Genomic DNA, 23490 nt, shown 5'->3' on the forward strand with positions numbered 1-23490 from the left:
TTTATACACTGAATATAATTCACTTCTTGACTTGAAAACATTTTATTTAATTTATACAAATAACTACTAAATACAAAAAGTAGATTAAAACAAAATAGTTATTTTTTTTTTTCTGGCAGAGTTTAAATGCACATAATGGATAATTCCGAAGAAAATGCATTTTCCCCACAGCGTTCAGGACTAAAATTCTACTGAAATCTTTGCTTCTAAATCAGTAATATATTCAGTGGTGTCACATGGGTAATGGCTAAATACGTTCTGCATATGAACTGAAAAAAAAAAAAAGTTACAGTCTACACACATACAAATGTGAAGCACTTAAAATGTGAATTTAACTGAGGATAAAAGAAAATGTCCATTTCAGAGTATAGTGTTAAAAACATTTCGGTAATAAAATCATAAGACCACATAAAAATAAGCTTTAACATATGCACAGAGCAGTTTTGTAAAAACTGCTATGTGCACAAGTAATAAATAATTTGCAAAGTTGTGTATAAACAATTCCTAATGTTCAGCATCATTGTAAACATCAGCACATGTGTAAAATGCAGCAAAGTCTGACATTACATTTTGTTTTGCCAAATTGAATTCCTATTATCCAAAGACAGACCAATGGAGTATGCAGCCAATGTTTTGGCAAGTTGGGTCTTTAAAATTAAGAGTAACAGTGCAAGTAAGGAATGCAAAGAATTCCTAGTGCAATAAAGAAGAGAAGCACAGGCAATATTGCTGATTAAAAATTCACCACCTCCTTGAGTTTCCCGTGGGGAGTGTCTAGGAGACTTGTGAAAGATACGCAAAGCCACTGTCTTAATGCCCAGATCTCTCTTAGGATTTCTCTGTGTTCCTCCAGTTCCCTACCTTTGCAACAGTGTCTGTCCAACATCAGTCTCTGCGGTGTGAACAGTTGTGAAATGCCCAGTTCACAGTCATTGAGCGAGGTTAGGGTGGTTTTGGTGTCTCCCCAACACACGGCTGGGTGAGATGTCTGCCTTGTCGAAGCAGCCATCTGGGGAGGGAGACAGATGGATTCTGTCTGACAACCAGTCAGGCCAGCATTAGGTCCCAGCTGGACAATGACGACGACGTCAAACCTTCCTTCTTGACACCACGAAAATGTCAACAGTCAGTTTTCAATTTGTCTAGGGAATTATCAATTTTGGTCAAAGTCTTTTTGATACGCAGAGCTGTGAGTCTTGCGGACGGGTTTTGATACCAGCATTCTTTCATCAGCTTGGCCAGAGAAGTTAATGTCTGCAGAGAGAAGGAGCAAACACCACAGTGAAAAGGTGGTTTTTTTGGGGAGGGAGAAGCTGGGCAGATGGGTTAGCTGTGTTGCAGAGCTCTAGGTCTCGTGAAGTTAAAGTGGTGTCATTGCCATCTTTCTTAAACCAATAATCGAGGCCCTGACCACTAATAAAGAAGCCACTCTTGGGTTTCATGGCATCTGTCCTTTGGACACCTAGACTACCCAATGACTTTATCAAGTCAATTACATAGGTCAGGCTAAATCCCTTGATGGTTTTATGGGTGCTACAAATGGCAATACTAACCCAGAGTTAAAACTGAAATGTGCAGCAAGGGTAATTTCTCAATGTCTTAGATTTGCTACTAAAGAGCAGAAATAAGGACTTTTAGCCCTAGCTGGTTTGGCTCAATTGATAGAGCATCAGCCTGCGGACTGAAAGGTCCCAGGTTCGATTCCAGCCAAGGGCACATGCCTGGGTTGTGGGCTCGATCCCCAGTGGGGGGCGTGCAGGAGGCAGCCGATCAATGATTCTCTCTCATCATTGATGTTTCTATCTCTCTCTCCCTCTCCCTTCCTCTCTAAAATCAATAAAATATATTAAAAAAAAAAAGAAATAAGGACTTTTAGCATTGAACAACTTATGTTTGCAATTTCAGATATGCAGAGATGGACAAAGCAAAACAGTTAAAAGCATCACTCAGTGTCTTGGTTTACACATGAAACTCCAGTCCTAGCGCTAGTGGTATAGTCACGAGACTCCCAATTTCTAAAGCTAATCAGTAATAGGAATTTTTGTGAATACTGTCAGTCGTTAGCAAGATCTATCAACTATGGCTCTTTCAAGAAAGAGACAATTTTCTGTACCTACCTAACTAGATCTAAGGCCTTCTGCATAAAATAGGGAGAGAAAGCAATAGGTAACTGAGGCAGATTACTTAAGAACCATACCAGATGAAACGCAAGAGCAAGCAAACGGCTGAGGACAGCTGTAAAACTAAGAAAGTGGTTCTTACCGGGTCTGAGAACCATCTGTTGGGTATGTTTGGCCTCTGTTGATCCACACAGACCACCTTCCTCATATCTTCAAAACTTGGGTCATTGGGAACCACATCATAGAATGGCGGCTTGTAATCTTCCACAATACCTGCACACATGGACAAGAATTGTGTTGGCTTAGCAAGAGAGTAGAGGTTTCCTCAGGGTTTTTATTGATGGTATCACATTATAATGTGACAGGAAAAGTACTGATCACCCTCCTCATCACCTTTCTCACACTTCAAGGTGATTCTGAAAGCTATAGGTATGTCTTAAAATAAGTGGAGAACAAGGCAATAAATAGATGTTACAAGAAACTGTGACTACTTCTCATGTAATTACAATTAACAGAACGCTCCGAGAGTGTATATAAACAGCTCTGTAAGATCCAAGACAAAAATTCCTTTGGTGATCAAAAAAAGACACAACATCTTTTGACATGAATCTAGTAGTTTCAGACCATAATAGAAATAAAAAGTTATCCACAAACTAGAGCTACAGGCAAATAATCCAAGAGCATTATCAAAATACACCTTTTTAGTATGATTAGGAAAAAAGTCCTTGCTATAAAATAATTCTTCCTATTGAGAGGATACAGGTAATTAATACAAATTACAAATTTCCTTATTCATTCATTGTACATGGACTGAATACATGCTAACTGCCAGATATAGATCACTGATGGCTCAATTATTTACTCTCAGATTGGAGCACAAAATGTAGAGAAGGGTAATCATTTGAGAAAAACAAGAATGACTGAAAAGGATAAACTCTTCCCTTATTCCCAAATATGAAAGTGGTTAATTTCAGCAAAATTACACCAACTGCTTATTTTTCAGAAGAAAGAGTAATTCCACAAATAGAAAAATTTTTTACTTTATCATTTGGGGATGGGGGATCCAAGACAGTTGCATAGGAAGACCCCAAATTCACCTCATCCGAGGGACACACCAAACATACACCTACATATAGAACAACAACCGAGGGCTGATTAAACAGCTTCTGCACAACAAACGAGAGAGGAACCACAAAGAGTAGGAGAGACGGAGACGTGGTCACCGTGGGAACACCACCAGAGAGGTGATCTGCAATAGGAAGAGATGTCACTGAGGGGCCAACGTGGCAGATTCACCTGCTCTGGGCACGGCAATAAAGCAGCGATTTAAAAGGTACCTTATCATTTGCAACAACATGGATGGACCTACAGGGTATTATGCTAAATAAATAAGCCAGATAGAGAAAGACAAATACCATATGATTTCAATTATAAGTGGACTCCAGAAGACAAAACAGAAAGACTCAGAGATACAGAGAACAATCTGATGGTTGCCAGAGAAAAGGTAGGTGGGTGGATGGGTGAAAAGGTGAAGGGGAAAAAGAGGTACAAACTTCCAGTTATAAAATAAACGAGTCACAGGGTTATAGCAATGTGCAGCACAGGGAATACAGTCAGTAATAGCATCACTTTGTACAGTGACAGATGGTAACTAGACAGATCGTGGTGGACACGTAGTAAGGTATATAAATGTATCACTAAGTTGTACACCTGATACTAATACAATATTGTATGTCAACTATTTGTTTAATTTTAAAAACTTCATTTTGAATTAGGAGACTGATTCTTCCCCTCATACAAATAAAAGGAAGAAAATCCTTCTATCATCAAAGGTTTCAACCATGAAAACAGTGGATTGCTTGATTTTCTGCCCTTTTCCCTTCCTCTAAGTAACTTTCGTCTATTCCTACACACTGAACAGGTTGTTGGGGGAGACAGGAGGAGGCTGTGAAGAAAGTTATGATTAAGTTTTTCTAGTTCCTACAAGCCACCTGAATAGCTTCAATTCCCTTTTCATATATCAAAGAAATTAAACTACTTAAGAAAGAGAATCCATTCTTACAAATCCCATATGAATACAAATTGTTTACACAAAAGATTAGCTATGATAAAGAGCCTCTGTTAAAGAAATACTAGATTTTTTCCTTAAACTTCACAAATTCAACTGAGTTTATTTGAAAAACGGAATGTATTCTAATTATGTAAAAATAAATTTCTAGTTGATACTATTTTCTAATTAACTTTTCCACACTGCATAACTGCACTGAAAAATTTCAGTCAATGGATTAAAAACCTTTCCTGGTAAATCATAAAGAGCTCATATTAGGCATAAACCCCTGCTCAGAGAAGACGACTGGAGCCAGCTCACCTCTAAGGCCCTACCTACTTATCTTGTAAGGATCCCAGGAAGCATTCAAACAAAAATAGTTTAATTCTTTTCATTACTCACAGACACCCCATAAAATACCTTTGGAGATGGGCCTGCAAGATAATTTAGAACTTTTCAAGGACCACATTAATTTATAGGAAACATAAGTGATATGCACTTCCCCATCTCTCAATTTTTCTAAAAGAGAATATATTTAATAATCTGGTTTAATTCTTTTTAAAAATCTAGCATAACAGCCAGCTATTTGGGGTAATTTGCCTGACTAGTTTGGAAAGGGTTATGTGATTGTGAACAGTAACACCAGTTGGATTTTCCTACTATTTAAATGCAAAAGAAAAAAGCATGGCAAGATTTTTAAAAGTGATACCTAACAATGAATTTCATTTTATAAAGCTGAGGTTTCCCCTTATGTTTCTATTTACCATATTTTAACTTTATTAAACGGCCCCATGTTTTAACAAAAGAAATCAAGTTTAAAAAGAAAGACCATCTAATTGATTATGCCTGGGACTTAGTCACGCCTCTTTCTTCAAATATGGGTCAATTGTTGATTGTTTCCATCTGACACTGGTCATGCTTCTCCGGAATAAAATACAACTGGGATTAAACTCTGGCCGCCATGTGAAACTCCCTCTGGTGAAGGAAAGCAATTATTTCAAGCAATATAAAGTACATTCTGTACCTACTAAGTGTGGGACACCACGTTAAACAGTGAGGGTGATAAAAGCGTAAGACATGTTCTTGGTTTTCAGGGAACTCAATGTCTAGTGAGGAGGAGGAGGACAAGCCCTGCTCTTTGTGGTGGTGTTTTTTAAAGTCTGAATTTTTTTTTCACTTCACTACTTACTTTATATCTTAAGAGGCAAAGGTAGATTAGAAACCATCACTATATGTTTACTTGTTGGTTCCTAACTTTACTCATACCATTCTGATCCATTAAACTGTGTGCACCAGAGGTTTTGTTTGGTCCTAGGGATACAAAAACGAAAAAGATGCGATGTGGGTGATGAGGAGCAGGAAAAGAGAAAAGAGAGATGAGAAAATAAATCAAACTAGCATTAGAGGTAGGGGCAGGGAGAAGGGGCAAGGACATGGTACTCAGAGAAGAAAACACCTGTGTGGTTTATTAAGAACCTGATAATTGGGTGTCACCGAAGTATAAGTAACCTTTCCAGAAGCTATGGCATGGGCAGACATAATAATGAGTTTTCAGAAAAGGATGAGGAAGAGAAAAAACCAAGGAAAGGGGGCACTCTAGGTATGGGGGTCAGGGGGAGTGGGGCAAAGATAAGGAGTTACAAACAACACTCATCCTCAGAGCTGGAGAGACGGAAAGGAGTCTCTGTGGCTGAAATCGGGTGCACATGGGTAGTGAAGAGTAGAGGCCAAGCTCCACCAGTGTGGTTCAGTGGTTGAGCATCCACCCACGAACCAGGAAGTCACGGTTCAATTCCTGGTCAGGGCACATGCCTGGGTTGCCAGCTGGATCCCTAGCGTGGAGGCAGCTGATCAATGATTCTCATCATTGATGTTTCTATCTCTCGCTACCTCTCTTTTCCTCTCTCTGAAATCAATAAAAACATTTTTTAAATCATGCTTATAAAATAAAAAGAGAATGAGAGAGAACAGGTCAAGGCCAGACTGTGAAATGATTTGTGTTGTTAAGATAGGAAGTCAGGTACAACTGTTCCTTGTTTCTGCCAGAAAGTGACAAACAATCTGGTAGCCAGGAAAAAAAAAAAAAAAAAAAAGTGAACTTGATGTCCTTTAAAGACACCACCCAATGAACAAACTGCCAAATCGTGAGCCAGCATGAATTCTGGAAAAGTGACTAAAAATACAAAGCACTTCAAGTGCCAAATGTGTGGTACAAACAACAAAAAGACACAGGAACGAAGAGAAGAGGAGCTCTTATGTGGGGGTCAAGGAAGGGGGAGCTGAGCCAAGCCTTGCTTTCCCATACCAAGCTGTTGGTGTGACTCAAAGGGCCACGTGAAAGAAATCAGAGGCATTATTCATTACCGACTCCCCCACAACCTTTGGCTTGTGCATCTCAATTATACAATCATTTGTTCCTGGGCGTATGTCTAATGGAAAGTTTTCTCTTTTCTGGGGCAAATATATCTTTACCAACCAATATCCCTACTATTAATTTGCTGCTTGGCTCTGGGTAAACCCCTTACTGCCATGACTCCGTTCCAACACTTCTAAAGGACAAATCTCGAAGCTGATGTTCAGATAAACAAGAAAGTCCATAGTACTTCAAAAAGCACGACCTGCCAGAGGTCTTTCCAAAATGCTAGTCTCCAGAAACAAGGCTTTCCTGATGACCCTCCCCAAGGCCTGAGACCCTCCCCAGAGCCCCCATCTCCTACCCGCTTGACAGCTGCATCGGGACCTACAGGTCTCTCTGCTTCGAGTCCTCCCCTCCACCACATGCCTCTGCCCCCAGCAATGTATCTTTAGGAGAAAACTAAGGGGAAAGCTCATTGTGTCCCCCTTCTATGCGTATGCCATCAGCGTTGCCCATGGGAAGGTTGGTGCTCATTGCCCAGTAACAACCATTCCACACCACTGCCCTCCATGTACCTGGGCATCAGCCACAGGAATTACTTACAGTTGCATCAATAGGACACCTTTACGACTCCCCACAGCTCTTCCTTTCCCTGGGATACCAATCGTCATCATTGTCTGATGTTTTTCTCATTTCCACCTGCACATTCTCCCAAGTTGGTCCACCCGAGTAGGTCCTACTCATCTCATGTATGACTCAGTTCATGCTTCTGTCTTCAGAGACCCTCCCACCTTGCTGCCAATACTCCAGGCCTCTGGCCAAGTTCAGTGTCCACCCTGTACTCGGTCATCTCCTGTGTACCTCAACCATAGTGGCTTATACTATTAATTTATAATAATGTGTTCAACTAAAATGGACTTTAAAATGGATATTTCTTGTGTTTTCTTTTTTTGCATCAGAAGGATTAGCTCAACTGCTTCCCAGAGCGTAACACTTCCCACGCATATTATAGACACTGAATACATATTAGTTAAATGAATATTGATTATATGTCCACTATCCAAACCCTTGAGGTTAGATATGCTTTCAGAATTTGGAGCTTTTTACATTCTACAATGGTAGTAAGAGGCACATACTATCTTTATGTGATATCCTAGCACAGTCAGAGGAATACCCACCCCACTGCCAAACACATTCCTGCAGTGAAATATATGAACAGTCACACTAAATGAAATAAAGGCTACAGACGGACACATGTCAATTCAGCTCAAATCTAACTCCTAAATGAGTTCAGCTCATGTGTTCTGCCAAATAAGTTATAAAAAAGTTTTGGGGTTTCAAAGCTTTGAGGATTTCTAAATTGCCAAACATAAGCTTATTAATAAGTATTGTCTAGTCCCCACCCCATACAGTTTAGCCAAGCAACATTTTTTTCTACGAGACACAAATACTTTTTGACTCATTGTAACACTCGATTCCATCACAAACTAAAGCCAGTAACAGTGAAACAAGAGTGTGTCCACACAGCCCCACTGTGGGCACTGAGAGAAACAAATGTAGTGTCGGAAGGATTAGCTCAAGAAAAGGTGGGGAAAGGGCAACCGAGCTCTGCCAGCGCACATGTGCCCTCCGTCACCCACTCGTTCCCAGGGGAGCAGTAATGATGCCCGCGGAGCACTTACCAGATGCCAGACACGCACTGGGTGCTTGACTTGTGTTATCTCATTTAATCATGAGAACTCATTAAAGTGGATACTATTGTTATCAATACTTTTTGGATGATGAAACTTATGTTAGTTATCAAGTCAGAGAGAACGATTTCAGAGCCAGTTAATGACTGTATTTCTCTGCCTCCGGTGGGCCCGGGAGAATCTGCACAACGGTACAGAGGGTGCCCCCGCAGAGGTGTCCGTGTGCCGGGCTTTGGCCCTGAGGTTGGAAACACAGCAAGGAGAGACAGAAGCACGCCACAGTGTGTGTGGCAACCAAACACGAGAAAGGAACGGACAGGTCCTGTTTTGTAAAAGCGTGTGCCTGGACCGAGGTACACTGCCTTCGCTAAAATCCCACTGTACATTCTGGTGGGAACCCCAGCACTGGATTTCCTCTGGGTCCTTGGAAGAGTCACTGGGTTATTGATAATAGTGAGGTGCCTCTGTCACAGAAATGACAAATTTATATGGCATGTAAATCACAATGAAACTTGGTGTGAAAACATACAGTAGACTGTGTGCTAAGGAGATGCTGTAGGCAAAGATGTGCTGGACAGTAAAGTTGATGGTATTTAGATTTTCAATCCATGAGCAGACGACCGCAGTATCAGAGCAACAAAACTATGGAGTTTCTGTACACAAGGCCTGCCACCGAAGGCCGCAGCTCCAGAGGAAGGACTCCTAAACTCAAGAGGGCACGTGCTGAGGGACGCTGGGAAGACGTTTCTGGTCAGACCACAGCTAAAAGGCACTAATCCGGTTACAACGTCCCCATGTATCTACTGAATCCCTACATAAAGTCCTTTCCTCACACTGCACTGAACTCAGGTAACCAGAAACCAATGTATCTGCAGGACTATCAACAGAGGAAAAGAAGAATACTGCCAGAGATGTAGCAAAAATCTAAAAAGGAAGGCTAAGACTAAGACTCTTAAGGGAGAAATAAACCCCTTAGAAGCTTGAAAGGGAACGCAAGTTTCACCTACAGTTCAGGACAAGGCACGGACATGCTGCTGGGACAGGGTCCGATGGAGTCCTGGGGCAATCTTCATTTCCTGGCTTGGGGAAACTGATTTACTGTATTCCATTTTAACACGAGATCTCAAGAGTACAGGCCCTGACCCAACAGCATCGGAACACCCTGGGGCCCTGTTCGAAAGAGAAATTCTCCATCCAAGCCTAGACCTACTAAGTCAGGAACGCTGCCGTGGGCCAGTCCTCTGTGTTTCTAGGTGATTCTGATGTACACTCCAGTTTAAGAACCACTGATCCAAGCAAACCCTGCCTTAATTCATATAAAACATTCACACGGTAAAGGTGAGAAAACTGTTTTCCTGCCTACCAATTCCAAATTCAGTGTCAAACTAAACAAGAAAAGTAAAATCCAAACAATACTATTGAGCAATTTGCATATGTGAGATGGACTGAACTCTCATTTCCTGTACAGAAACAGCATGAGGTTTATTAGGTGTAGCAAATAAATGTAAAATCCCAATAAAATTACAAAATGCAATGTAGTTTTATATTCATGGTCCACCTGAGGATCACAGTGCTCCAGGAGCACTATCTGGTCATCAGTTTTTACAACAGACTCAAGAGCTCAAAGGACACATAATTATAATGACCTTCTGAAGATAAGATATTCATATATGTAAATGAGATGTATTTTATATGCAATAATTTCAAAAATATATACTTTTAATGACAGTACCTAAAGCTGGTAAGAAAGCAAAATACGTACATCACACCCTGGGGTGAGTGGGATATTGTGAATTAGTACAACTCTTATGGAAAGCAATTTGGCAATATATAGAAACATCCATAGTCTTTGACCTATTAAGGCTACTTTTTTTCAGATTAAGAATTAATTCCCCAAATGAAAAGTTATATGAACAAAGAGTCTACTACAGGCCCCAAATGAGGAGACAGGATATCTAACAATATGGAAATAGTTTAAAAAAATATCATGTGACCATTTAAAATAAAAACAGGTCATTTAACAACATTAAAACACACATATAAATGAAAAAGATAATACAGAAGTGTATCTAGACTATGATTACAACTATGTCAAAAATATATGCATAAAAAAGTGAAAAGAAACATGAATTTTTTAATACAAGGGCATTTTTTTCTTGTTTATTTTCTACTTATTTCTTTCTATTTTGGTAGTAATAACTAAGATGTTAATATTAACAAAATAGGTTTGTTAAAAGCATGGAAGATTCTCAATTTTCAGTTTAAACATTTCTATGTATGTGCATGTATGTGCGGTGTGCATGTGAGCACATGAATATTTATGGAGAAGAGGGACTAGAGCAAAAGGAAGGAAAATAGCAAATTAGTCATGGTCAAAGGACAGTAGCTGATTTCCAATGAGACACGATATACCCTTACCTCCCCCTAAAAATCAAACCACACCACAGAACAGAAGCTTAAGCCCCAACATTTTAGGAACCAGAAAAACAGCCTAAATAATGACATAAAGGGGAGATCCAAAAACAACCAAAACATTCTCTTCTGTTCTTCATCTTTTTTTCCCCCAGAAGTAATGTTAAACATGGGACAGATCAAGCAAACCACCATTTGTTGAGCTACACTTTAAACTGATGATGTTAACTTCACACCAAACATTAATCGCAGTTGATCTTTAAAAGCCATTTGGGCCTATGCCTGAGACACAGGGACCTAGTTTGCAACGTAAGTTCTTACATAGCCCTAATCCCACGTTTCTGCCGCACTAGGCTTCCAGCTCACAGGCTGGCCTGGCACCGCTCCAGCACACACACCCCCAGCTGGACTGCCCCCATCCTGGCCCTGGAATATTAGCTCTCTCTTAGTTGGGGCAAGTTCCCCATCACATGGTTTATTATGACACCGATCCTTCTCTAAAATGTCTGTTAAGAGAAACTAATTAGAATTCGATTTTCAGTTCGAAGGAGCTCAAGAGGGGGAGGGTAAATAAAGGCGATGTGCAATTTCAGACAAAGTTCAGAACATTATAAATCAGCAAAACACTCTCTCTGTTGCAAACAATTCTCCAGGCGCTCGAATGGCACAAAATGCAAGTCAGCGATCCCACGGATTGAGAAATAATTACCAAGAAAATGTTCAAGATCCTATTTTTTTAGAAAGTACTTTAAAAGAACTGTCAGGTTACAATGCATGTGTGTTTATGTTTGATCTGAAACATTAGCTTTGATATCCTTAGAGAGTTTGTTAAAAGCAAATACTCTGCTGCTAGGGGAGGAAAAGCTATCATGAAGACATGCCTATGTTAACTACTGCACACTAAAACTACATTGTTACCCAGATCCACTTCCCTCTCAGAACCTCCCATTCTCTGGCTGTGTATTCATGAAAATTATGATTGCCCCCAAATCTCGATCCTTGCAAGAAACTATCATTGGAAGGTGGGATGGAGCACAGATGTTACAGACTTATTTCTTTCATACTTCAAATCCAAGATTCCAACAGGTCACAGGAGGGTGAAGTATCTTTTGGAAAGGAATATTAATCTAAATATATGGCACTGTCTTCTGTTTTTCTGGAACAATTTCAGATACATCCTCAGTGAAATAAGATTTCCAGTTGTGAAAGTATTTCAAGTTGTGAAGCGGTTGATTTAGTCGACATAAAAGATTCTACTATAATAACCACTTTGTGGGTAGATGGGGCATGTGCAATTTCAGAGTATATACTTAGTGCTTTCAGAATACAATGTAGTTGAAGTTAGTTCAACACTATATTTGTGGTTGATCTGGATACATGAAAGACAAGAGTAAGAGTTTATTGTAGGGGACGCAGGTAAAAATGATGGACATATGCTTCCCTAACTGCCAAGGCGACACCATTTCATAAAACTTAATTTACAAGAGTACCGGCATAACCACCCATTCGGGGCTTCCTGAAGATGAACTTCACTTATAACAGCCTGCTTCTTACAAAGGAGTGAATTCCGAGTGCATCACCTGAGCCTTTTCTCAATCATCTAAACTCAAGTAAAAATACCTAAAATAGCAGAATTCATCCACCCTTGTATTTACTTGTGCACCCTCCTCACATTAAACTTCACTTGTGAAAAGAGCAAAGAAGAAGGCAAAGTGGAAAGAAAGGCAGAATAGAAAGAAGGAGGAAGGAAGGAAGGAAATATGGACCAATCAAAAGAAAAAAAAAACAAGGAATGACTAGTCTCTTCCAGAAAACAATGATTTCCTCTTGAGTTAAAATACAATGCCATTGCGTTCCATCTACCAGTTAAATATAAATGCCAGTCGCATGACAAGGAACCATGTGGACTTAAATATCCCTTTTGCCCTTTTAAGGGCAGTAGAATCAACAGTGCTTGAAAGTGGACATTACATTAGATCAGATACCTACCGTTGCTCACCATCCGCCTGGCCACTTCCCACAAGACAAGTCCAAAAGCCCAAATATCGACTCTCTTGTAAGAATCAAAGCAGTCCACCTGGATGGTTTCATCCAGGACTTCAGGGGCCATGTAGCGCTTGGTGCCTACGCGTGGGTTATTCCCCACGTCCAGCTGATTGGTGCTCTGGGAATGCATGACCGCCAGGCCTGAAAGGAAGAAGACAACAGTGTCCATCAGCTCACGTCCTTTCTCAGAGAGAGCTGCTGGCGAAGTTTCAACCCGTCCCAATCACCACACCCTTGTGGTACCCAGGTCACTATTGCATTACACCCAGAGGATCCCCTGGGATTCCTATTGTGAGGGCTTCTATGAGAGCAGGAAAGTGACTATTGCCAGAAACACTGTGAGGCTGTTAGGTTAACATATGTATGAATGTCAGAGACAAACAATTCTAGGTAACTAATACAACAAACCTATTAGAAGAGGCTGGTGTTTAAAGTCCACAAAAAAACAGGCTCACATCTTACAGGGGAACCTCAAAGTGGCTTCACAAGAAGCAAATTATGCTCCCAAGCTCTGACCTGCTCCCGCTAGTGTGCAAACACAAATACCAAAGAGTGCGAGCCAGAGAATGTGAAGTAATTGATCACTATTACATAAAGGGCGCTCCATCCCTACAGGACTAGCTGCTCACCTGAACGACAGGTAACACTGACTAAACCCACAGGCCTTTCTCTAAAGTCACGTGTACAGAGAACATTAAACTGGATCTCATTTGAAGCACAACTTTCATGTTAAATGGTTTTGAAGCACTTTCCTAAAACCAGGACTCATTTTGGAATTCCTCAGTCAGTATGAACCTTGGCAGCATTCTTGTTTGGAAAAAAAAATTGAAAATGAATATATTTTGTAGTGTTTTTAGGGGATATATTCTGAATTATTTGGGAATAATGTTATGATGTCTGTAACTTATTTTTAAATGAATTAGCAAATATATATACAGCCACATATAGATAAACAAAATATGGCAAAATTTTAACAGTTGTTCAATCTAGGTGTTGTAGGTATGAATGATCACTATACTTTTCTTTAATATTTGTGGGTTTGAATTTTTTATAATAAAAGTTAGAAAAATAAATAGAATACTAGTATTTTTTCTAGAATACAGATATTTTTGCAATATTCATAGAGCATGATTTCTAATGAGTGATTTTCAATTTCTGGGTATAGAGTAAAAATGTATTAAAAGTGTGGTCTTATAGGCACCATCTCTTGTACTCTGGATCTACTCCCCTGAATAGACCCCTTCATACAGATTTCTGCATGAATCCATGTATCCTAAAGAAATGTAGCTGAAGAGTTAAACTTACTGCAAAACTCCCTCTACAGCCTCCCTACCAAGTCCCATAAACCAAAGCCAGTTTGTCCATCTTCCCTAGACCAATGAACTATATATAAAAGCAGCTACCAATTAAATGCTTATTATTTCCCAAATGTTTATAATTAATTTCTGAATCTTCTAAGAATCCTGTGAGGAAGACATCATTGATTTAGTAACATGAACATAGGCACACTACTATGCAAGTTTCAAATAATTCAGAAGTCCACCAAAAAACGGGCTCACATCTTACATGGGTCACATCTTACTGAGGCCCCCTTGCTAAGCCTCCCACCTTTGCATGGAGTGTAAGGAGGCCAGCTCTTAGAGCACATAAACAGGTAGCAGATGAAAAGACCTGCACAGAAATACCGGCTGAATAACTAGGAAACCCAATTACCCCGGCTCGAAAAGCCACGGCTCTGCCATTAACGTCTTTGACACCACAGCCAACACTGCCCATAGGAACCACTGGGCCACGCCCTTTCAATGCTGTCCTTAATACGTTTCTTCTCCGACTTGGAAAACATTGTAAAATTATTTCTCAACATGAAAGAAAAGACTTTAAAGGGATTCAAAACAAATAAATTTTCCTGACATGTCAAATCCTTTGTGTTTAAAAACAAACAAAAAATTAATTTTATCATTTATATAACATTGTCTACACCTCTATCAGTCTAATGATAACTACTTTGATATGAACATAAACCATTTTTTAATCCAGTTGAGTGAGGACTGTCTATAGTCCACTGAAATGAATAATCGATATTACAATTCAGTTCTCATGAGCATAGTTATTCAGCCAATATTTCAGGGTCTAAGATGAATATGTCTTCAGATACAATGACACTATAAATAAAAATAATCTTATTTACAATGAATTTAAAGCTACACCATAAGAAGAAGATATCCTAGCAGGGAAAAAAATAAATTGGTTCAGGGATATTTTTCCCTCTTGCTTGATTGATAATTTTGCTGTGGTTATAGAACAACTTTTGAAACCATTTTTAAGGCAAACTCACTCCATCTGCTATGCATGTGTACCTACTTTGTGTAAAGAGCTGTGAAATCAGAATGCAACAGTATGAGGTGATGGTCTGGGATAATGGGAAAGTCTGTGTCTCGATAAGGATTTAGGTTTTACAACATTTGTCAAAACCCTGAGATTGTATACTTAAGATTTGTGTATTTTTCATGAAATTTAAATTTTACCTATTAAAAAAAATAAATAATGAACTCTAGTGTATGATACAGTGGTGCGCACACTGAAGTCTTTGGAGAGAAGAGCTCTTTTGTCTGCAATTTACATTGAAATGTGTAAAAGATTAAGAAGGATTGATGAAATAGGGGACAGACAGATATGTGATAAAGCTTAAGAATAGTAAAATATTAATGGGAGAATCTAGGTGGCTGTGATAAAGTTGTTTACTATCTTCAATTTGTCTGCATGCTTGAAACTTTTCACAACAAAAAGTAAAAAAAGTAATTTTAAAATATTTCTAAAAATTTACCCAAATCTGCTATGCAACATTGTCCATTCTTCTTCACCAGGATGTTTTTGCTTTTCAAATCTCGATGAGCAATGGCTGGTTTCCCTTGGGTTCCAAATATCTCTATGTGCAAATGTGCAAGACCACTAGCAATGGACAGCACTATTCGCAGGCAGCTAACTGTATCCAGAGTAGTAAGCTGGAGATAGTCATACAATGATCCCATTTCATGGTAATGTGTGATTAACCACAACTGGGTACTGGAGTGTCTTGATGTCATGTCTGAAGCAATGAAACCTAGAGCGAGCAAGAACAAAATTAACAGACATGTGAGAATTCCACATTGTAATTTTTAGTATCCAGAAATAGTGACCCATATAGTAGACATCATCTATAACAGTGGTTCTCAACCTTCCTAATGCTGCGACCCTTTAATACAGTTCCTCATGTTGTGGTGACCCCCAACCATAAAATTATTTTCGTTGCTACTTCATAACTGTAATTTTTCTACTGTTATGAATTGTAATGTAAATATCTGTGTTTTCTGATGGTGTTAGGCTCTACAGCAGCGGTTCTCAACCTGTGGGTCATGACCCACAGGTTGAGAACCGCTAGCAGGGTTGCTTAAGACCATCGGAAAACACAGATATGAGGAACTGTATTAAAGGGTCGTGACATTAGGAAGGTTGAGAACCACTGATCTATAACAAAATATAATTAATCTAACAAACTACCATGAAAGAATGTTTACAGAAGCATCAACAAAGAAACATCATAGTACTTATTCCTTAAAGGGTACTGTCAATGAACAGAAAAATTTCGTATTAATTTCCCTTGTAAAATAACCCTTTAAAAAATATTTTACACTGCATTAACATTTAAGTAGAAATATTTTTTGTGCTTACCCATAATGACAGTGCCAAACTCTTTATCATACTGATATTCCAAGCACAGATTATTCATCAACTACCCAAAAAGAACAGAAAACTGGAACCTAGACATCTGTGTTCTAGTCCTGACTCTGCCCGTGATTTTCTGTGTAATATTGACAACTCATTTAGGCTCTTTGGAGTCTCTCTACTCAGTTATAAAATAAAGGGATCAGTTTATGTTAAATGATTGACAGATTCATCAAATAAAAAAAGGAGCCAAAGAAATATAACAAGCAAATGATGCTCTCTGTCAGTCACACAGGAAAACCAAGATGATAATGTTTGTTAGCTAGAAAAGAAGACAGATATGAAAAGGAAAAAATTACAACATAATGTGAAAAGTATTATAATATACTAGAGGCCTGGCACACTAAATTTGTGCACTCGCGGCGGGGGGGGGGGGGGGGTCACCTCAGCCTGGCCTAAGCTGTCAGTCGGACATCCTTAGTGCTGCTGCAGAGACGGGAGAGGCTCCCACCACCACCACTGTGCTTGCCAGCAAGGAGCCCAGCTCATGGCTTCTGGCCGAGCGGCGCTCCCACTGTGGGAGCGCACTGACCACCAGGGAGCAGCTCCTGCGTTGAGCGTCTGCCCCCTGGTGGTCAGTGTGTGTCATAGTGACTGGTCTTTCTGCTATTCGGTCAATTTGCAATTAGCCTTTTATTATATAGGATATCTGCAAAGGGCACCAGGAGCCTGGAGTAGGGAATCATAATAATTTAGACCAGATGTTCCAATAGGCCTCCATCAAAAGTAACCACTGGTCTTGAAGAGAAGTGAAATACTGACAGATGTAGATAAAGAGGTAGGAAGATGTTTTTCTAGATATTCTGTGAGGACTTTCTGAGCATAATGAAGGAACTATAGAAGTCTGAGGCACTTCCTAACCTATGGAATAAATTGTGATATGTATGCTTGTTATTTTGCTACAGAAGTGCTTTTCTAGCATTACTCTTCTCTCTATATTATATTTATCTATATACATAAAAGATTAAGTGACCGACTGTCTGTCAGTCTGACTGACCAACTGGCTGGTACATATGACACGCACTGACGATTTAAAAATAAACGTTGACTCGCGCATGCGTGATACATATAAAGCTCTCACTGGCACCAATTGTACGCATGTGCACGAATCTATGCAACAAGCCATCTATATATATAAAAGGCTGAATGACCGACCGTTCATCCATCTGACTGGTATATATGATGCGCACTGGCAATTTAAAAATAAACATTGACTCGCGCATGTACGATATTTGTCTCCGTCTGACACTGGCCTCCCATTTAAATTAATTTGAAGACAGTCCCATGATGCCAGCATTTGTGATGACTATTAATAAATCACAAGGACAAACTCTAGACAGAGTAGGATTATTCCTACCTGAACCCGTTTTCAGACATAGTCAGTTATATGTTGTTTTCTCTAGAGTTCAAAGAGCGTGTGACATTAAAGTTAAAGTTGTAAATATTTCATCACAAGGGAAATTAGTCAAGCACTCTGAAAGTGTTTTTACTCTTAATGTGGTATACAGGGAGATATTAGAATAAGTTTAATCAATTTATCAGTCATTGTTTTTATCAACGTTGTTTTTATATCATGTTTTTGTTGTTTTTTATATCATGTTTTTATATCATGCCTTTATTGTTGTTATAGTTTATTTATTAATCTATATATTATTTTCATATACTTTTTACTAATTTTCTTTCATCTCTGACACTTCTATTATAAAAAAAGGGCGAATAGTGATATTAAAATACTTCTTCTAATTAACTTCCTTTTAATGTGCACAAATCCGTGCACTGGGTCACTAGTATAATAATATTCTTCTATATATTATATAAAGAAGAATGCTATAAAAGCACTTCTGTATTTTTAATATATATTTATATGTAACATATAATATACACTATAATATACAGGGTTGATTTACAGTTGCTCATATGGAAAAACTACAATAATTAATAATAATACAAGAATAAATTGTTTCTCAAACTCACAACTGTAAGCCTACTTTTGCCTTGCCCTGTGCATTATAATATATTTTATAATATATGTATTTATTAGAATACTAGTGGCTCGATGCACGAATGAAGATTCATGTAAGAATGGGCCTTTGTTTCCCTGGCTACCGGCACCGCCTTCGCTCTGGCTGGAGCAGCCTTTCTGCTCTGGCCCAGAGCCGCCTTTCTGTCTTCCCACGCTGCCCAGAGGCCTGGAGCAGCTGGGGTGGTGTGGAATGCCTGTGTTGTCGCCATGGCAATGACGCAAGCATCCCGCCCCGTCCCCAGCCACTCTGCGCCTGTGTATGCAAATTAACCCATCATCTTTGTTGGGTTAATTTGCATACTCACTCCTGATTGGCTGGTGGGCGTTGCGAAGGTACAGTCAATTAGCATGTTACTCTTTTATTAGGTAGATATAATGTTATATATATCATATATATGAACTTTATGGATAGTAAAGTTTGGGACATATAAATAGAAGATAAAAATTTTTTAAAAGACAGATATGGCTTGAGGAAGAATTAAATATCTTGAGAAAGTATAAAGTAAGAGAAATTACATAAAATGCCTTACCATCACATAGTACATTGTGTAAAATTTACTTACTTTCAAATATATTTTTTCATGGGATTCTCCTGAATAGACCAGTAAGATAGATATATATCATTATACTCATTTTAAAAATAATGAAGTTGCTGCTGGGAAATGCCAAGAATTACAAAGCTATTAAATTGCAGCCAACCCCAGGTTTGGAGCTGGCTGCGCTGGTACACCCTACCTCACATAAGAAGCTCTGGGAACAAAGAAAGGTCTTCTATTTAATCAGCAGCATCAACAATAGAAGCAGCTATTAATTATTGAGTGCTAACAACACACCAAGTACTTGACATGCAGTCCTCCAACAACCGCATGAAGTAGGCAGATTACATCCCTGACATTCGGTGTGCTGCAAAGATTTTTAAAACATTCAATTCCTGACTTTTGAGTCAGAGGCACTGACCTCTTTCCCCTTAAATTGTCACATTAAAAAAAAAAAAAAAAATGACAACAGCCAACAGTATGCTGTGAATGCCCTATCTTGAACCATAAATATATAGGCCATATAATAGAGTTACATCTTATTGGTCATGTAGCATAATAAGGTTGTGTCTTATTGGTTAATTCTTGGTACCAGAAATCCTTATATACAAGTATAGGAACCTGATTTTTTTAAATTTTGCAGCGAAAAGGGTAGGTAATTATTATTATTGTTGTTGTTACTGTTTTTATTTTGTAAATCAATAAAAATCATACCTATTTTTTTGTCAGATTGGCAAAAAATACAGTTTTTGGTATGCCACAGAATTTTAGTAATTAGTTTATGTGTTCCATGAGACGAAAAAGGTTGAAAATCGCTGCTCTAGACCTTCAGGAAAAATAACTTTTAAATAAGCAAGATTTTAAAAAACTGTATTTCAGGTGTGAATTATATTACTCCACTTTCTTCCAAAGGCTAGAGCATTTTTATAAGATAACTAGAGCCCCAGTGCATGAATTTGTGCACTGGTCGGGTCCAGCTGGCCCGCTCCCAATGGGGGCCCACTGGGGGCAGGCCGGCTGGGGCGAGTGGTCGCGGGCATTCTGGTGGTTCCGCTGTTCAGTCAATTTGCATATTACCCTTTTATTATATAGGATTGAATTTTGAGTCAAAGCTCTTCTGTTTGGGGAGATTGAACAGGTGCCTGTAGGTTGGAACTCTGGCACAGCCACTGGATGTATTCATAACAGAGACAGAAGGTGACCAGGGCAAAAGCCTCTTAAACAGCCAAAGTCATCTTCCCAGGCTCCTCGAGAGCTAAAACCCCAAATATTGAGGGCAGTAATCAGTGCTCCTTGGGAGCCTCTCCCTGGAGACTCTCCCAGGAACCAGACATGGGCAGCTCCAATGGCTGGGGAGTGAGACCACCACACAGTGGAGCAAGGTGCTGAGTGTTCGGCCCCAGAAATGAACTCCTGGGTTCCCACACTGGTTCCGTCATTTCCAAGCTGTGTGATCTAGCACAGCTCACATAAAATTCCCGCCTTCTAAGACATGGGTAACATCATCATCTACCTTAAAGGGCTACTGTGAGAATAAAAGAGTTGGTTATTATTATATGTTAAAATAGCCCAGGATTCAATGAAAACCACAATGATTTTGTAATGGAATATCTTTTATGGACAGTTTCCTTTACTTCCCATTGATCTCCAGAAATGATGACTGATGAAAATGTTAGGCAGTACCTTTTAAGAGTATGAGAAGGTTCTGGAGATGGAGGGTGGTGACTGTCACACGACGTGCACATGCTCTGTTACACTGAGCTGTACACTTCACTTAGTATGGTAAAAATGGTAAATTTCGTGTTATGTATATTTAAATTTTTTTTTAAACAGTGTAAGATAATTCTCAACCTCTTTGGTTTTAGCAGTGAAGAAAAGAATGCGCCGAGACATACAACTTTGGCCCCAAGTCACACAGTGGGCTTCCAATGGTGCTGAGAGTAGAAACAGCTTTTCCAAGTTTCCACTACACAACAGGGCTTCCCATTATTCACTTATCTGTTGAGTTCTACACCAGTCACAGCAAAAGGAAGAGTTGAAGTCTAAACTAGTCCATTTGAAAGATACTGTTTTACAAGTTTAATTGGGAGGATAAACAATGAGGGCCCAGAGTTTTACATGTATGCATGTGTATATATATATATGTATGTATTCATGTGTGTAATTTAATTATGTATTTGGGGGAACTAGAGTTAGTAATATTCAAGGATGGGGGGAAATCATGGTCTGATATTCAAAACACAATATGCTCTTTTAATGGAGGAGAAATGATCACAAACAGCCTTAAATCTCTACATCAGAAAACTCGTAAAGCAGGGAAAGAAGTTTAACAAAAAAGTTTGTGCATTTCTACAAGCTTTCTCAATGAAAAGGCTACACAATAAGATCAATCCATTGGCTGTAATTATGATGAGGGTAGCAAGAGCTCACGAATTCAGAATTTCCGTGAATCGTTGGTAATAATAAATGGACAATGTTTTGCCCTCTGTGATCACACTAAGGAAACTTAACTTCTCTCACATGAAATCATATTGCAAATGTGACCTTCAGATTTCCCTTGTGGTTAAATCCAACCTAATAAATATTTACTGAGCACCAACTATGTGTAGTGTACTGTCCTCAGTGTTGAATGTGAAAGCAGAAACAATGGAAATAATTCTTGTCCTCATTGTAATGGAGTGGTATCGTAGGCCATTTAACTCAAGTGAATGGATAAAGTGACTATTTGCGCAGCACAGTGATATCTGGAGCACTTTGCTCAATGAGGCTGCGGGCCCCATGAGAATGAGAGGGGATGCCCAAATATGCCCTTCCTTCAATAAGTCCCAGACCCTCAGCTTCTTAGCAATGTGCATCTTCCCAGTAAGAGTAATTCTAGTGTTTAAAGCTAAATACTTCTTGTACCTCATGGCTTCTAACGCAACCAATGCTTTATCAGTTGCACAACTTCAGTCTGTTCCAGTTTCAGAGGAAAAAATGGTACACTAGGGAGCAATTTTGACGGTTGATGAATTTTCACTTCATACTCTGACTCTAGACTAAGAACCAACTCTATTAGTCTATCTAGCCAACTACAGCATAGAGTACCCAACTGTGGTTAAGAGTTAGTGCCCAGTGTGCTTCTCAGTTCTACTATTCCGTCTGCTGGGCGATGTTAATCTCTGTGTACCTCAGTTATCTCATCAGTTACAAGTGAGAAACAAGAATACCTACCTAGCTTCTTATGGTTATGATGAAGCTTACATGAGAAAACACACATAACTGCTAGTAACTAGTCATCACTATTGCTATTGCCATCATTACTGTGGTTACGCACATGCATCCAACCACAACACAAGGCAATGTGTGATAAGACTATAGCAGAGGTTCAACGTGAGGAGTGCAGAAAAGCACAATTAAATCTACTGGGAGACACTGGAAGGGCACTGCGATGTTCTGATGGAGGAAGGGGTGGTTAGAGGGTGGGACAGGACGAATGGGTGATCAAGAACAATGTGAAGAAAGGCACAGAGACTTGACTGTTCATGGCAATCCCAAGGAAGGGCAAACATTGGAAGTGGCTGCATGTGGGTATATTTGTACAGGATGCGTCAGAGAATCCTTGGACCCCAAAATAGGGAGTCTGTCATGTCAGGCCCAGAAGTCACGATTGTTGCAAGCAATGTGAGAGTCATCAGACATGTAGAGCAGAAGTATCTCAGCTCCCCAGGGGAAGACACTTCATTATAGAGAGAAGGACTGGAAAGGGGAGACCAAGAACCACAATATAAGGGAGGAGGATTAGGTGATGACTAGGGCCCCAGGGGAAAGTGAAGGGCAAAAATCAACAGCAGAAGCTGAGATAATTCTGAGCTGGAACATACCACCATACTATTGAAGCAAAGCTTTGGACAACTGTCAAACCATCATTTGCAGACAACCTGGCTCAGGTTTAATACTAAATTGACAGTATAGTCAAGCACTGCTTAACGACGGGGATACATCCTGATAAATGTGTTGTTAGGCAATTTTGTCACTGTGAGAACATCAGACAGTGTACTTAGGTGGTATAGTCTACCACACACCTAGGCTATATAGCCAGCCTCTTGCTCCCAGGCTGTAACCCTGTACAGCATGCTGTGTACTGAATACTGTCGGCAAATGTAACACAATAGCATTTGTGTATCTAAACATATCTAGACATAGAACAGGTACAGTAAAAAATGTGTTGTCAAAGATAAAATATGGTCCACCTGCATAGGGTACTTACCATGAATGTAGTTTGTAGGAGAAGAAGTTGCTCTGGGTGAGTCAGTGAGTAAGTAAATGATGAGTGAATGTGAAGGCCTAGGGCATGACTGCACACTACTGTAGACTTTATAAACACCATACACTTAAGCTACACTACATTTATAAAATGACATTAAATCAAGCACAAGAAAAAACGATGCAATCAAGAGATATGGTAAACACGGAAACTGTGAGGCTGCTGCTTGCATAACATGGCATACTGTTTTA

The 23490-nt window shown here is 39.4% G+C and overlaps 1 protein-coding gene across 3 annotated transcripts in view; it reads right to left on the reverse strand.

Moving 5' to 3' along the window:
- Positions 1-230: 230 nt before the first annotated feature.
- Positions 231-23490, reverse strand: part of ACVR1 (activin A receptor type 1) — a 128670-nt gene continuing 105410 nt past the window's right edge. For all 3 annotated transcript variants that reach the window (XM_054723076.1, XM_028141197.2, XM_054723075.1), the window contains 4 exons: positions 15497-15772; positions 12616-12813; positions 2263-2393; positions 231-1254 (listed from right to left, as the gene is read on the reverse strand). In XM_054723076.1, coding sequence (XP_054579051.1) covers positions 1120-1254; positions 2263-2393; positions 12616-12813; positions 15497-15772 — 740 coding nt within the window. In that variant the 3' untranslated portion in view covers positions 231-1119. The remainder of the gene's footprint in view (positions 1255-2262; positions 2394-12615; positions 12814-15496; positions 15773-23490) is intronic.

Source organism: Eptesicus fuscus, chromosome 11 (genome assembly GCF_027574615.1).
Source record: "Eptesicus fuscus isolate TK198812 chromosome 11, DD_ASM_mEF_20220401, whole genome shotgun sequence".
Lineage (NCBI taxonomy): Eukaryota > Metazoa > Chordata > Mammalia > Chiroptera > Vespertilionidae > Eptesicus > Eptesicus fuscus.